Source organism: Aquila chrysaetos, chromosome 7 (assembly GCF_900496995.4).
Source record: "Aquila chrysaetos chrysaetos chromosome 7, bAquChr1.4, whole genome shotgun sequence".
In the NCBI taxonomy this organism is placed as follows: Eukaryota; Metazoa; Chordata; class Aves; order Accipitriformes; family Accipitridae; genus Aquila; species Aquila chrysaetos.
In genome coordinates, this window is record NC_044010.1 from 30,290,095 (window position 1) to 30,304,575 (window position 14,481).

General features: G+C 43.7%; 1 protein-coding gene across 2 annotated transcripts in view; it reads left to right on the forward strand.

Annotated features, from left to right (window-relative positions):
- The window catches only part of HUNK (hormonally up-regulated Neu-associated kinase), a 59,360-nt gene that overhangs the window by 13,206 nt on the left and 31,673 nt on the right, over positions 1-14,481 (forward strand). For both annotated transcript variants that reach the window (XM_030020747.2, XM_030020748.2), the window contains exon 2: positions 6,641-6,933. In XM_030020747.2, the coding sequence (XP_029876607.1) occupies positions 6,641-6,933 (293 nt within the window). The remainder of the gene's footprint in view (positions 1-6,640; positions 6,934-14,481) is intronic.

The following is a 14,481-nucleotide window of genomic DNA, read 5'->3' on the forward strand; positions in this document are numbered from 1 at the left end:
CTTGCAGGGATTGCTTTCAGGAGTGTGCTGACAATTGTGCAGGCTTCAAAGTTAGGTCTGTTTAATATGATTTGAATTGGCCACCCAAAATCACCAGTCGGTTTTGAAACCTTAAGCTCAGATTTTTGTGGTGAGAACAGTGGTAAATACAAAGCAAGCTACAAGTCATGCCAGACAGCTATCGCTGAAAGGAAGGAAGAAAAGAAGATTAATTCATTGCATGAGCCTTCTTGGGCACTTCAAAAAGAGCTGGAGATGGGTTTGCACTAACGATGGCTGTAAAATATCTACCTGGTCTGGCTCTTTGTCTCATTCTCCTAGCTAAGCTTAAACCAGGCAGTAAAGGTTTGTGGGTTTAGGTGCAGAAGTCCAAGTCTCAGGCTGTCCCATTGACTGTCCCCCAGCTGCACCCCATAGCCTGCGGCTCTGAACTTCATCTGAATGGTCAGGGTGCACCAAGCCTCCCACGGCCCATGGTCCATGATGGTGCTGAGAGTCATCCCTGCTGCCTGGCTTGGCGTCATCTCCAGCAGGTCTGCCAGGAGTAGACTCTGGCAAAAAAAAGAGTGGGGGAAAGAAGAAGGGAAAAAAAAAGGCGGGGGGGTTGTCCCTCCAGTAGTTGAATAGCCCCTCCGATAGTTGAAGTTGCTGCTCTTGTGCTATGTTGGTCTCCTGGCCAAATCCCACAGTGCCTGCTGGATTCTTATTCAAACCGGTTTCCTCTCAATTCAGCTGGAGCTCTGTTTGGCAGAGGTCTGCAAGAACTGCCTTCCTCTTATTTAAAGTTAGGAGAGAATTTGCAGAAGGAAACAATTCAAGTGTGTGGGTAAGTGGGGAAAACTCTTAAAAAGTCCTCAAAATGTCATACCCTGATTTTGCAAGGTCCCATGCAATCTTCTGTTCTCTGTAGAGTTAAACATGTTATAACATTATTTGCCAAGTTGGGGCCGCTGCTATGAAACTGTTCTAGATATTATTGCAAGTGTCTGACATGAGCATTGTTCAAGACCTCTTGACTTTGACTCAGCAAACAGGCTGTTGAGAAAACCCGTTTTCTGGCAAACAGGAAGGCTTGCTGCCATTGAGGTGCATCCTTCTGCCAAGAGACAGCCTGTGCAAAGACATCCGATCTGGCAAGCAAGAAACCCAAGGCTGAACTCAGACCTGGGTTACCTGAGTGCTAACATATTGTGTGACTGAAGTCACTGCTGGTCATATGGTTGTTACTTGGTTTTTATTCTGGTGGAATCATGATGTGTCTTTGAAGTTTGAGATTCACCAGGGAAAGCTAGGTAGAGGGATAGAAGTTTTTACTGTAAAAGCATGGCTTGAATAAAGCTCTTTGCAGCTTTGGGATGGGGGGGAACAACCAACCAAAAAAACAGAAACCTGATTCCCTTCCGTCAGTTTTGTATGTAGTTGAAAATAGGTTTTACAGCAGGCTTGGATTCCCCCCCCCCCCCCCCAATATTATTACGTTTCTGTGTTCAGCTTCATCCTGGTATCTAACCTTTGGTTTCCCATCAGCAGTACACTGCAGGCATACCATGCCTTGAATTTCTTATTGAAGCACAACAGAAGCTGAAAAATACAAGTTTTCAAAGCAGACTTCCAACACCAAGGAGTATTTATGGAGGGTTGGTCCAAAGAAAAAAAATCTCTCAGTAAGACTGAGCTGCAGTCTGGCAAAACGACACTGCTGCAGAGCAGTCAGGCAATGATCTAAACAGACCTTTGCATGTCCACTGGGTAAGCAAACATCTTTCCCTCCCTAACAAAGGCACTACTTCTTGACCTGTGATTTTTCCAAATGTCACTGGCAGGGTTATAAATAGCCAGCAGAAGGGGAGGGCGAAAAGATGACTTTGACTTCTGCACACTGAGCACCTGGAGGTTCCTCCAGCCTGGTGCAGCAGACCCATCACTGGTTCCATGGGCTCAGTGTGCTGTCGGGGCACAGATCTGGGGAGCTGCCCAACACGAAATGTGCCTCTTGCGTGGACATATGGACGCTACGCTGGGGCATGCTTAGGATGTGTGTGAGCCACCTTCCATGCTTTGTTGCAATTTCATATGTCAAGGCATGACTGTTTACAAAGAGGATGCAAAATGTGTTTTCTCTGGATGCAGCAGCAATATAGCAACTGAAGCCCTGTCTCCCAGATTTCTCCAGGCAAGGTTTAGTCCTTTAAACTGTCTCTTGCTTTTTCTCAGGGCCTTGCTGTGACTGTTTTTGTGCAGTTTGGTGCCAGTCAGCTCCACCCCCCCGCCTCCCTCTTGCAGATTCACAAACCCTCCTAAAACACTAGCTGGCAAAAATCCTCCACCCGTGTGTGTCAAACGTGTGCCTTTGTTTGGGTGGTGACACGTGCCTGTATTTGCTGATGGTGCTTTAGCTGCTTCGTTCTGTAAGCCATGTCACCGTCTTCTCCAAGGATCTGTGGAGAAGAGTGGTGCTTGCACTTCCCCCTCACCTCCGCTTCAGTACGCTTTAGCCCAACCTGAACTATTTTAGTGCAATGATCGAGAGAAGCAGCAATTGCTCATATGATGTGTCACACCATAAACTTCAGGAAAGTAATTCATTCTAACAGTGTAATTCTAGGACTTGGGAACCAAAAATATGGCCTATTACTCATCTTTGTATCTCATAATACAGAATAACCTAAACCATTTATTTATTTACATAGCAAAGGTTTAGCCAAAAGCAAAGTGTTGAATGTCAAGAGCCACTGTTGCTACATATTCGGAGTAATTACTTGCTTTATCGTTTATTTTTTTACTTCTGTGCCAGTATTGGCCAAGAATTCAAGTCAGGAGATAGGCATGATGCAGAGACAAAGAGCCCCTACTTGAAACTTGGGAGAGCAAAACTGAATAATTGCCATGTCTTGAGTAGGCTATGAAAGCTCGAATGTGTTTATTTTATGGTTATCTAACATCTACAGTATTTTCTCTACTGAATGTTTTTTCGTTCTGCATGAATGAAATTTTCAGGTGTAGGCACACTCATCTACACCGTATGGGAGGCTGTATATATTAAATGTGTTGGGGCACATTCGGTCTTTACTTACCTTGGTCTAACGCTGGATGAACTCAAGATCAGGGATATTTAGCTAAGTCAACCCTGGAGTAACTGAGTGCAGAGTTTGATCCCTAGGTTTCCTCTATATGCTTCAGTGGAAATTGTAAATCAGAGGAAAATCCAAGAAACCCAAACAAGTGAAAAAAACCCCACTGGAGCTCTGCCTGAGAGTGCTGATCCCTTTGCACAACCCTTGTACCATGGGATGCATTTCATTTAGGAAAGCAAAGTGGTCCTACAAGAAAGCAAAAGCAAAAAGAACTGCAGTGCAAGGGAAAGGACATTGACTAGGAGGACAGGAGAATACGTGAAAGGAGTAGTAAGGAAGAAGACCCAGGAGGAACAAAAGCTAGAAGCTATTATGGAGAACATCCATATGAAAGTTGATAGGCTGCTTGTGTGTTTGGGTCAACTACAATATTTTCTTTATATATCTAGAGGTTTCTCTAAAGACCCTGACTTTTGAATAGTCCCTGAGATGGAGGGCGGGGGGGCATCTGTCAGGTATTTCTGGGGTGCCATGTGCTGGAGCACGGACCTAGGAGAGGACACAAGGTCCCATGCACATCTGTCCCAGGAGCAAGCAGTATCACACCAAAGCTAGTTTCCTGCCTGGTGTCAGAGATGCAAGCCTGCCATAGCCTTACCTGGTGTTTTACTCTTCTCTTTCCCCCGTGCAAAGCTGTTGCCAAAATATAACTGTTGTTTCCACCTTTGTCAGCTCTGCTGGTGGATCTCTCAGACCTGATGCAAGGGGCCTTAAAGGGGGAACGGTAGCTCAGAGTCAAGGGTGGCTCTGAAAGCAGCTTTGCTTGTCTGCTGGGAGAGGTAGGGTGCCTGACCAAGTATCTGTCAAAATCAGGGACAAAATTTGTCCTTAAGGCACAGAAAGCTAAATCTTTGTGGTAGTGAAAAAGTCATCAAGTAGTCACATAGTTGGCTCTGTCTCCTAGGTTCAGGTGGTTGCCCCTGTCTCCACAGCCATGCTCAGCCTGGGCAGCAGATACACACATGTGTAGTAATGTGCTTTTTTTTGGCCAATGAATTGGGGATGACTTACTGATACGGATAACAGATTACTGCTCCATACTGTTAATACTCCATGTTTTGTATCCTGCAGCTGTGGAAAATATCAGCACTTTTTTTTTTTTTTTTTTTTTTTTTTTTTTTTTCAGAGATTGTATTGTGCTGCCAGCAAACGATCTGGCATCTCATGTTTCTGTAACCCATGAATTTGTTTGTCCTCACCAGAATAACTTCTGTGGTTTGCTGTCTACATAATCCATGCAAGCCTCTGTGTTCTCAGTTCTATCTCGTTAGATGGAGGAATGTACTAATTTAAGACTGTTTCCTTGGTGAATCACCTGAGGCTTTCAAAAATGGTGAAGTTAAGCTCTGATTTACCTGTTGTTTTATCTTACCACTAAATGATCTTTCTTTAATGTGACTAGTCAGGAATGTACCTTCCAGGTGTTTATGGTCCTGATGCTGCTGGGCTTCACCCAGGCAGCTGTCTCGTGTGTGGTGTTCAGCCTTATCTCTTTATCAACTGTATTTCATCAGAATGATCTTTTAGCAGCAGAAATGTATCCAGCTAATAACATACTCAGCGATACTGACTTCTGGCTCTTAGGACAGACTATGAAGCCCCAACTCCTGTAGTTATATTCTTCAATTCCTCTGCTGATAAAACTTGACTTTGATTCAAGGCATTTGTGTCAAAGGGTATGGATCTATTTTTGTTGTCATATTTCCAGACCATATTTTTTGTGGCTTTTGTTCTCTAAAGGAAAACCAAAATGTTCCCTAATTTAATCTTTCCTTTGCTTGCAGAAAAAATAAAGGTACGGCTAGTCAGACTGGAAGCTGTCATGTGCTTGATGTGTGCTTGGCACTTTCTCAAGCTAGGAAGGTGGCCAGATATGTTTTGAATAAGTTTGTCTCCCTGTTGCCGAAGCCCATCAGCCTGCAGTGCTGTGGGTTGTCACGATGTAGTTGGCCCTGGCTGAAAGTGAGTTTGCTGTGAGTAGTTAGTTTGTCGGCTGTGAAGAGGGATGTTGTACAAGCTGGAGATGGACGGAAGCGTCTTGGGCTTGTGCTGTTGTCTGGGTGTTAAGGCTAGGGAAAATAAAACTCTGAGGTTTTCCCCACATTTGTTATTCCTTCTCATTGTAGGAGTAAGGCAGTGCAGGAGATCCTCCGAGGCCAAATCAAGGCAGAGAGCAAAGGTGCGGATGCAGCATCTTTGTGCCTCTGTCTGGGGGGGGCAGATGCGGCATTTTGTGTGTGTTTTGTCGGACCTGTACCCATCCAAACAAGACTCTTTCGCATCATGTAAAATTCAGTATCACACAGCAATACCAAGCACCGTGTTTCCCCCCCTCTCATCCCGACAAACAAGCAGCTGTCACTTGGGTAATGATAGGCGAGCTGCAGGGTCCAGGTGCATGAAGGACTTCCTTTGTTGCAGAGCTCTGAGGAAATGAGGAGCCCGGGAGGAGGATTTTGCAGTGCCTTTTGTTGCTCGGCCTGGCACAAGCTGTTAAATCTTTGTCTGGTGCAGGTGACCTGGAATTCTGCAGCACCCAATCTAAATAAGAAAACTCAATAAATAAGTAAGTGTCTATAAATTTGAGGTAGAAAAAGGCAGATACTTTTATTGCGGCTATTTAGTGAATCCATTAAAACAATAAAAGGAACCAGATTCTTTAGGCGTAGAACAGAATGATATCCTAGTCGGTCCCATCCTTTTGTTCTCATGTGGCGTTCTGCACCAGCAATGAGAGGGAAAGCACTTGGATAGCTGCTTGCATGTGCTGTGTCATAGATTGTGGTACACTATCCTTAGTTTTATTATGTACTTTCATGATGGGCTTCAGTTGATTTGGACAGCTGCAAGCAGGTGTGCCACTGAGAACTTGCATTAAAAAAAAAGTTTTGCCTTCTTGGATTTTGCAGAGTTGCTCGGTTCTAGAAGTCACAAGGGGATCATCTTTTGTGTACGTTTTAAAAGATGAAAAAGAAATGTGCCAAGAGAGTGGTACCAAAATTATTTTGGTTTTCATGGTATGTTTTTATTCTGTTTAATCATGCAAAACTAACACTTGGCTATAGTTTAAGAAACTTGTCATGGAAGCTTATCATCTCAAGTCGTATATCCAAGCCAGGAAAAGCCAAAAATGACACCTAAAACTTGTGAACACAAGCCTGAAGAGTTTCTGGGAAAATAGATAAAATAAATGCCCAGCATGAAGTGTGCTAAGTTTTTGGGTATGGTTAATGAGATTGTCTCTTCTCCTTTGTTACCTATTTCCTTGCAATAACTGTTGTCTGTCATCGTACAAGGGAATAAAGAAAGAAATTGTCAGTGGGGTTGGAAAGACAGCTATTCCTCTGACCTGGGCAGTTGTGCCTGAAACCATGGTGTATCAGTTGAGACTGACATTCTTTTGATTTTTTTTTTTTTTTTTTTTTTTGAGGCTGTTTCTACAAGGTTGAAGAAATAAATCATTGGTGTGACTGCTAACAACCCCCTCTCCTCTGTTTTTTCATTAGGTGGCAGTGAAAGTAATTGACAAGAAAAGAGCCAAAAAGGACACCTATGTCACTAAGAATCTGCGACGGGAAGGGCAGATCCAGCAAATGATCCGCCACCCAAATATTGCTCAGCTGCTGGATATACTGGAAACTGAAAACAGCTACTACCTTGTCATGGAGCTGTGCCCTGGTGGCAACTTGATGCACAAGATCTATGAGAAAAAAAGACTTGAGGAGCATGAAGCACGCAAATACATCCGGCAGCTTATCCTGGCAGTTGAACATCTTCACCGGGCAGGAGTAGTTCACAGGTAATCTTAAAAACCCTCTCTGATAAATTTTATCTCGGAGCTTCTAAGTGGTATTCTGGCATTTATTTGTATAGTAAGGAGACTTTGTTAAGAAAACATATTCCTAACAGCTTTTTTGGCTAATCTTCATTATATTGTTTAGATGCTCATATTTTACACATTAGAAAGTATCTGCAGAAAGCCTTAAGTAAGTGTGTAGCTTCAGGTGAGCACACAGGAACCATGCTGACTCCATGTCCTTAAAGATAAGCCTGTGCTTTGGAAAAGTAGGCAAGCACTATTTTGCCTTTTCAAATCTCTGTACCAACATTAACTGATGAATCATTTCACTATTTCTTTGAGGAGGTGGTTGTGTCTGGTTTTTTTTACTGGTGGAAATACAGCGGTATAGGGAGACGAACTGATTTGCCCAAAGCCTCGCAGTGACACAGCTGGGACGAAGCCTGAATGGGACCACAGAAGTCCCTTTCTGCTTCTCTGCTCTTTCAGTTTGTTGTATTGCCTCAACAGGACCTCACAAGTTTGAAGACTGTGAAGTACAATGCAGAGTATGCAACTGTTCACTTCATCTCACAGTGTCTTCTCAGGAGAGATCCAGAGCTGTTGCAATATGTCCCTTTCTTTCTTTAGGACCTTTGTTCAATCTGTTTATAAGCAGGAGTACGCTACAGAGTTAAAAGTTTACCTGGGCTCCAGGGGAAATGGGACAAGTTCATCAGAGAGGAGTCTGCAGAGTGTTGCTGAATAAGGAGTAGCTACCTCTGCCTGAAGTCCCTGAGCAGCAAGTGGTAGAGGCTGGGAGAGTGCAGGTGGAGGTATCACACAAGATTGCCTGTCCCTGTACGTTTCTCCGCTTATGTGCTTTTGGCTGCTGTGGAGACAGGAGAACAATGGGCTGGGTGGACCTTTGGTATGTCTCCTCTTCTGTTCTTAGGTGTATTTATAGGGTATTGTCTAAGAAGTAGACTCCGCTTTCTAGTTTTGGGCCAACTGGTGTTAAGTCTGGACTCCCACATACTTCCCAAATGATGCTGAGCAAGCTGTGTAGGCCCCATCCTCTTAGGTTATGTAGGCACGTCGTAGGAGCTAGACACCTGAATAGTTTTGAGGATCTGGGTCTTAATTTCCTTGGCTGCACTCACTCTGTAGTAGATGGAGAGCTGTTGTACATACCTGTCTACAGGGCTGCTGTGCAGGCAGCTAGCAAACTGCCTGAAGGCAGCCCACAGCCAGCTCCTCCAGCTGTGCCCAGCTGTGCGCTGAGCTGCCTACCACTGTGCAACGCCGTTGGGTGCATCTGTCTTGGTGGAACTCCGTGCGCTCTGAAAACTGCTTTTTTTGTCTTGAGTCTCTCTGGGTGTTCCCTGTGATCCATTAGGGATATGTGCTACGTGCACATACAACCTCGGGTGTACTGAGGTCTCATCTTGAGCTAAATTTCTGGTATCACCAACAAATATTTGAGCAGCCACCAGGTCTATTCTGCAGGTTCTCTATCAGCAGCTAAACTGCTGCCCTCCTTAAATTATTAACCCCACAGTTTGGAGCATGGACAAGGAAGAAGTCTACTCATTGCTTTAAGGGATCAATTGATATCCAGTATGTACAGAGAGAGAGGAAGGAAAAAGGTCAAAGTTTCTGAAATGGGCAGAGGAAAACCTGGCAGGAACAGATGAACATGTTTAGCTTTTAACAGCAGTATTGAGTTCAGCAGCAGCAGTTCCTCTCCCTGAAAAATCTACCCTCTGCATAGTGGCTGAAGCGCTTATGGGGGGTTGGTAGGCTTGGCTTTGATTCCCTTCTTTTTCAGAGAGGATTCAAACCCATATTTTGTACAAAAATAGCTTGTTCACTAGGTACAAGCTAGAATCAACAGGCTACTGTGGTGGCAAGAAGGCAAGGCTTTGGAGTCCAGAGAGGACATGAGCCTGAGGAGCCTGAGTTCCTGTTTGGATGCTGCACGCTCACAGCAGTTTTGGCCCTCACCCCTTCTTTCTCTCTGCTGTCTCTGTGAACATAAGCGCAGCTCACAGAGACTGAAGCGTGAGGGACCTTTGTGAGCAGAGAGAGGAAGCAGCCCTGGAAATACTGACATGCTCTGCTGCATCTGGCAGCTGAGCTCTGTCTGTCCAGCCCCGTGGCGTTGGATTAATCCTTACCCCAAAGGCAGCGTACTCTATCCACTCTATTTCTCAAATCACAGCGTGGCACAGAGCTTGTTCTGGGGAGTCTTCTGTCTGGGTAATGAGCAGGTCCAGTTCTGCTTAAACTGATAAAATTTGACAGAATCACAGGCAGTATATCTGCAAGTATTTTCTCTAGCTTAACCACTCAATGTCTTGACTTATTCTGCAAAAAAAGTACATAGAGCAGTGTAGAGATGCAGGAAAAGCACTGGTGGTGTGATCCAGATTTATTCTTCTGGCTCTCTGGGAGAATAATAGTTACCCCAGGAGTTGTTCTTCAGCATCTTGGGCTTTTGACCGTGGCAGCTCTAGAAACAGACTACTCAATTGGCAGCTGAAGAGGGGGAAAAAATAGTGCAGAAGTCTGATTCATTCTCACCCTGGATGAAATGGCAATGTTCTGTTGTTGTTATTGTTGTTATTTTTAAAGCAGATAAAAATAACAGCACTTTCATCTACATGGTGATCTGTGGGTGTTCGCATTCACTGCGTGTGAAACAAAACATGGCATCCTAGGCCAGAAAGCGGTCTGCTGTTTGTCTCTCTCCAAATGCTTTCATCATTCACATTGAATGGGGCAGGACATTGAAAAGTGTTCACTGACTATTTTATTACAAAAAAATCATTTGTTTTGTCTGCATTATTCAGGGAATAATATAGATGACTTACCCTGTTGTATAACTCAGGATGCAAAAAAGCCAGATGAAATAAGTTGCATGAAATTTGCTTACATTATTTGATGAATATTACTTGGTAAGCTTCATTACTTACAATCAAGACTTGGCACGGCAGAAAAGCACTCTGATCTTTGGACAAGAGCTGGGACCCAGAACTCAATGGAAATGCTTCTGTTAAGAGGGATTGATGTGTGAACAGCCTAAAATAAAAATACTTCAAGAAACCTCATTTTATTTAGAGAGGTGAAAAAAACCCGAAACTCATCTTTGACTGTATAGATGTATTTTAAATTATAAATATTTCATCTACTATGATGGATGAAGACTCCAAGTTCCTGAGTGCAGGAGCTACATCTTCAGTGAGGGGTGTCCAGGGCTCAGAACTCCTTGGCTGCTCACTAAAAAAAAAAAAAAAAAAAATCTGCTATGCTATGTATAATTTCATGTAATCATTTGTGTTTCATTCCTTCTATCAGTAGAGCTGGTTGGTTGCTAAAAATATACTTGTGACAAGCTCAGCTGTGAATCAGGTAGGAATATTTATCTTTCCCTCTGACAGAGGAAAACAAACCCAAATGACAGTATCTGGTGAAGCTTTCTCTTTTCAGAGGGTGTTTACATAGGCCTTCATGCTGTCAAAAAGCAGGATGAACAGTAAGCCCCTTGGGACTGTAAGGACAACAGAGAAAATGAAGTGAAAGCCTCGGTGCTTGCCACTGCATCCCACAGGAAATTCTCAACAACCCTTTTAAAGTAATTTTAACAAAATTCAATCCCATTCAGTGCAATTACTGTCAGGATGTCAAAGAAAAGAATTTAATAATGTATTGGTAGCAAAGATAGCTTTCTGTATTCCCCCTTTTTCTGTCTTCGTGGCAACATATTCGTACCTTCCACTGCCATTTTGTAATTAAAAGCAGATCAGGAGTTTGAAAGACACACAAAAACCCTGAGGTTTTGAGCGGGTTTTATATATTTTTCCATGATCTCTTTCCCTAGCAGACTAAGTTGGTGCCATACAATCAAGTTGCTCAGGGTGCTACAGGATTGCTGCTTTGGTACCTGCTACTTTTACATGTTGGCTTTGATAACTTCCATCCTATTAATTTTAAGTGCCAGTAGTCTGGCTGCTGATGCAATATTTATGACAGATTCTGCACTACAGAACAAAGTCTCCTTTTGAAGTGCAAAGCTGGTTTGTCTTTCTATTTTATGTCAGACTTCAAAATTACCTTTGGGCATTCTCTTTTGGAGTACTCTGCTGTAAACAAAGTAAACATCATTTTAGTGGAGACAATAGGCTGAATTCCTCTTTTACAGAGGCAACTGCATTGAATTCAGTGACGTTGTGACTGATAGAAGAATCAGGCTCAATAAGTAGTATTTTGATAACAAAGCCTTTGAAATGTATATTGATGTGATGATGGACCCAAATCTCTGCAACCTTTCCAGCTCACCTCCTGCTCTTGCATAGGGCTAGAAAGTGGGCTTGTGGGGTGGGAGTTAGGGAGCGATTTTTCATGGTGCTGTACTGATTAAAAATAAGATGCAGGAGACAGCAGCAACCGCTGCTGCTTTGCAGCTGCTTGCTGGTAAAACCTTCCTTCTCATCCCTCCTCCCCCAGACAAGAAATAAAGTGTGAAATGCAAAAACTTCAATTTTGCTGTCTGATGCCTGCAATGGCACTGAATAAGCTTCTTTCAAAAGCACACTGAGCTGACAGCTGAAGCCTGGGGTAGCTCACTCAGGGAAGCAGGCTCATGTGTTGCTCGGTGGAGTCACTGGCTGGAGTTGGGATTTCCAAAGTGGTCTGTGAAGGTCTGAGCAAAGCCAGAGACATATCAGACCCATCAACAGCAGAACGAATTCCCAAACGAACCATCCAATGAAGAAGGCGTATTTTCAAATACGGGGAATGCTGACTGTATGTTGCTAGCTTCACAAGCTGACAAGGCATAAATATATGCTGATTCTCCACATTGTGGTAGTGCAGCTTGGTCTTTCTTGAGTGTCGTCATTAGTCATAGATTTGACTGACTTGTGCCATAGTTAGGCACTCTCAGCATCATGGAACTAACCCTTCAGGAAAAGGTAAAATTTTTTATTTCTTTAATATTTAATTACTGAGGGTATTTTGAAGTTTTTCAGCAATGAATGCCGAAAATATGCTTAAGGGGGGAAAAAAAATATCCTTTAGTCCTATTTTTTGCGACAGTAAGGAACAAGATCAGATTTACTTCAAGGAGGGAAACTGAAGGTCTCCAGCAACTGTGTTTCTTCTCCCCACCTCAATCACATGCAGCGTGGCACGTGCTGCTGGCATAAAGGAGTGCTTGCCCAGCCCTTGTAGTCGCAAAGCAGCTGTGTCCAGCTCCAGGAACCCACCAAGAAGCGCAAGCCGTGTGCGAAACTATGAGGACCTTTGAGTCCACAGAGACCAGCATGTGTACCTGATGTTCAGTGCTCTGGGTCTTCCAATGACTTCAGCAAGGACTTTAATTGCTGTGTGTGATGTAGCTGGTAACTCACATTCTCCCTTGCAGTATGCAGCTATTAAAAACATGCGAAAACCTCCACTGACTAAAATAAATAAGGTGGTATGTTTACTTTTATTTGTTAAACCATTTATAATATAGTGCATGAAATTCAGGGTTCCCTAACACTTTTGGGTGCAATGGTGCTACTTTTTCCATTGCAATGAATTAATGTCAACATTCAAACAAAGCAGCAACTCAGATAAGCCTCTCTGTTAAAAATAATTACAGTTTGAATTGGACATAACTGGCATAATAAAGCATTTAAGAAGTTTGGGGAAATCGGTCCTGTCTGCACGATGAGCCTAAGGCAGATATGTAATTGGCTTGTACCACTGCACTTTTTGTCAGAAAGAAATAGTGGATAATCTGGTGCGTTGTTAAAGTTACCACTGAATAACCCTTCTGTCCTGACGGCTACGGATTTTGTCCAGACACGCAGCCTCTATTTGCACTTCTGCTGTCCTGGCTGCGGGTACCTGCCATCTCTATGCCCTGCTGCCAGCCTGCTGCAGGGGATCGGGCTGCCCGGGGGTCCTGCCCGGTGCCTGCCCATGGGTCCACATCTGCATAGCAGTGGTTCTCCAACTATGGCTTAGTCTGGGGATTTTTGGTTTGGTTTCGTATGGCTTTTGCTTCGCATTTCTAAGGCTGGTTCGTGTGGAATCTTCTCGTTAGGTTGTATCAAGGAGTAAAAACTTGTTGTCCTAGCTCGCAGTGTCACACTGAAAAAAAGTGCTTTCGTATTGATATGGGTTGACAAAAATGTGGTGCATATGGACTATTAGATCAGTTACCACTTACCAGCAAATCTGCTGAGAATAGACATATGGGTAAACATCTTTAATTAACCAGGTCTGATTGCATTCTATACTGAGGCTATATTTAATTTTTTTTTCCTCTGATAGCTTTAAAATGCCCTGTAATATTTACCTTTAGTTTTATTTTTTTAACCTTGAATCCTTTTAAAGATCTTTTCTTGTGTTTGTTTACCCCTCTCATCACTTATTTATTATTCTAATTGCCTATGTGTCTTTTCTCCTCAACCTTAGAGCTTTCATCTTTCCATTCCCTTGCCTTTATTTTTAAAAGTCTTACCTCTTCTTAGCTAATGTTTAATATACTCAGAGCTTCCAAATGGTCTTTCTCCTTCCTTTGGGATGTTGTACTAAGCACTGCAGTGTATGACCTGAAGCTCCATGTGCTTCTGTTGATTTCAGTTTAGTTTTGGTTTGGGGGGGGGGGGGGGGGTGTTTGTTTTTTTTTCTCTTTCCCATACTGTTTTTTTGGCAGTCTCTCCTGTTAAATTCCCGGCCCTGATATCTTTCTAGAGGCTAATGGCCCTGTCTGTGAAAACCTCCACCTGCAAGCAATAAAGACGTGAAGAAAAAAGTCCTTTTTTGGCAGTAGAGGGAAGTTGAGTTGATCCGGATCCATCTGGCAGGGCATGTCCTCCTTGTAGCAAGCCATTTCTCAGCGGCAGCGGTTGCCCTATGAGGGAAGCTGCTTTTGGAGGACACGGGGCGGTGGGTCTGCAGTGCCGTCACGGCATGTGGAGTCTCCTGCGGATGAGGAGAGGGATGCCGTGGATGCCAGCCGGGCTGATGGCATGCAAGGCCCGGAGCTGGTGCTCGCCCTCGGAGTGGGAGCAGGGCTGGAGAGTGGGCTCTTTGTAGGCTGGGTCTTGGTCAAAACACGGCCAAATGTGGTTACATCTCTGCCACGGTATTTGAAATTAGCTGTCACTTTTAACGTGGCTGTTTTCCTCAAGTTAACACGCTGGGTTATTGCCAGAGGAGGGAACATAATCCCCTCCTCCTGTCTCTCAGGCTGGTGCTTTATTGACTGAGTTCCGTTGCTTCTCTGAGAAGAGGACTGGTGCAGAAGCCAGTCCTCTCCTCAGGAAGTGTTTGGCTGGATGCCGTGGGAAAGCCTGGATATTGCCCCTGAATACCTGAAATTTGCAAAATACTCTCTTTTGGTAGATTTATACAGTATTTCCCCTGTTTCTTTTCACACATGAAGCAAGGAAAATCTGCAAGAAAGGCTCACTGGGGAGTAGAAACATCTGTTTGGAGAAGATCCTTGTGGTCATATTGATGAAGTGAGTGGCATCCTACCTGCAAGTATTTTTCTGCCTCAGGTTTATT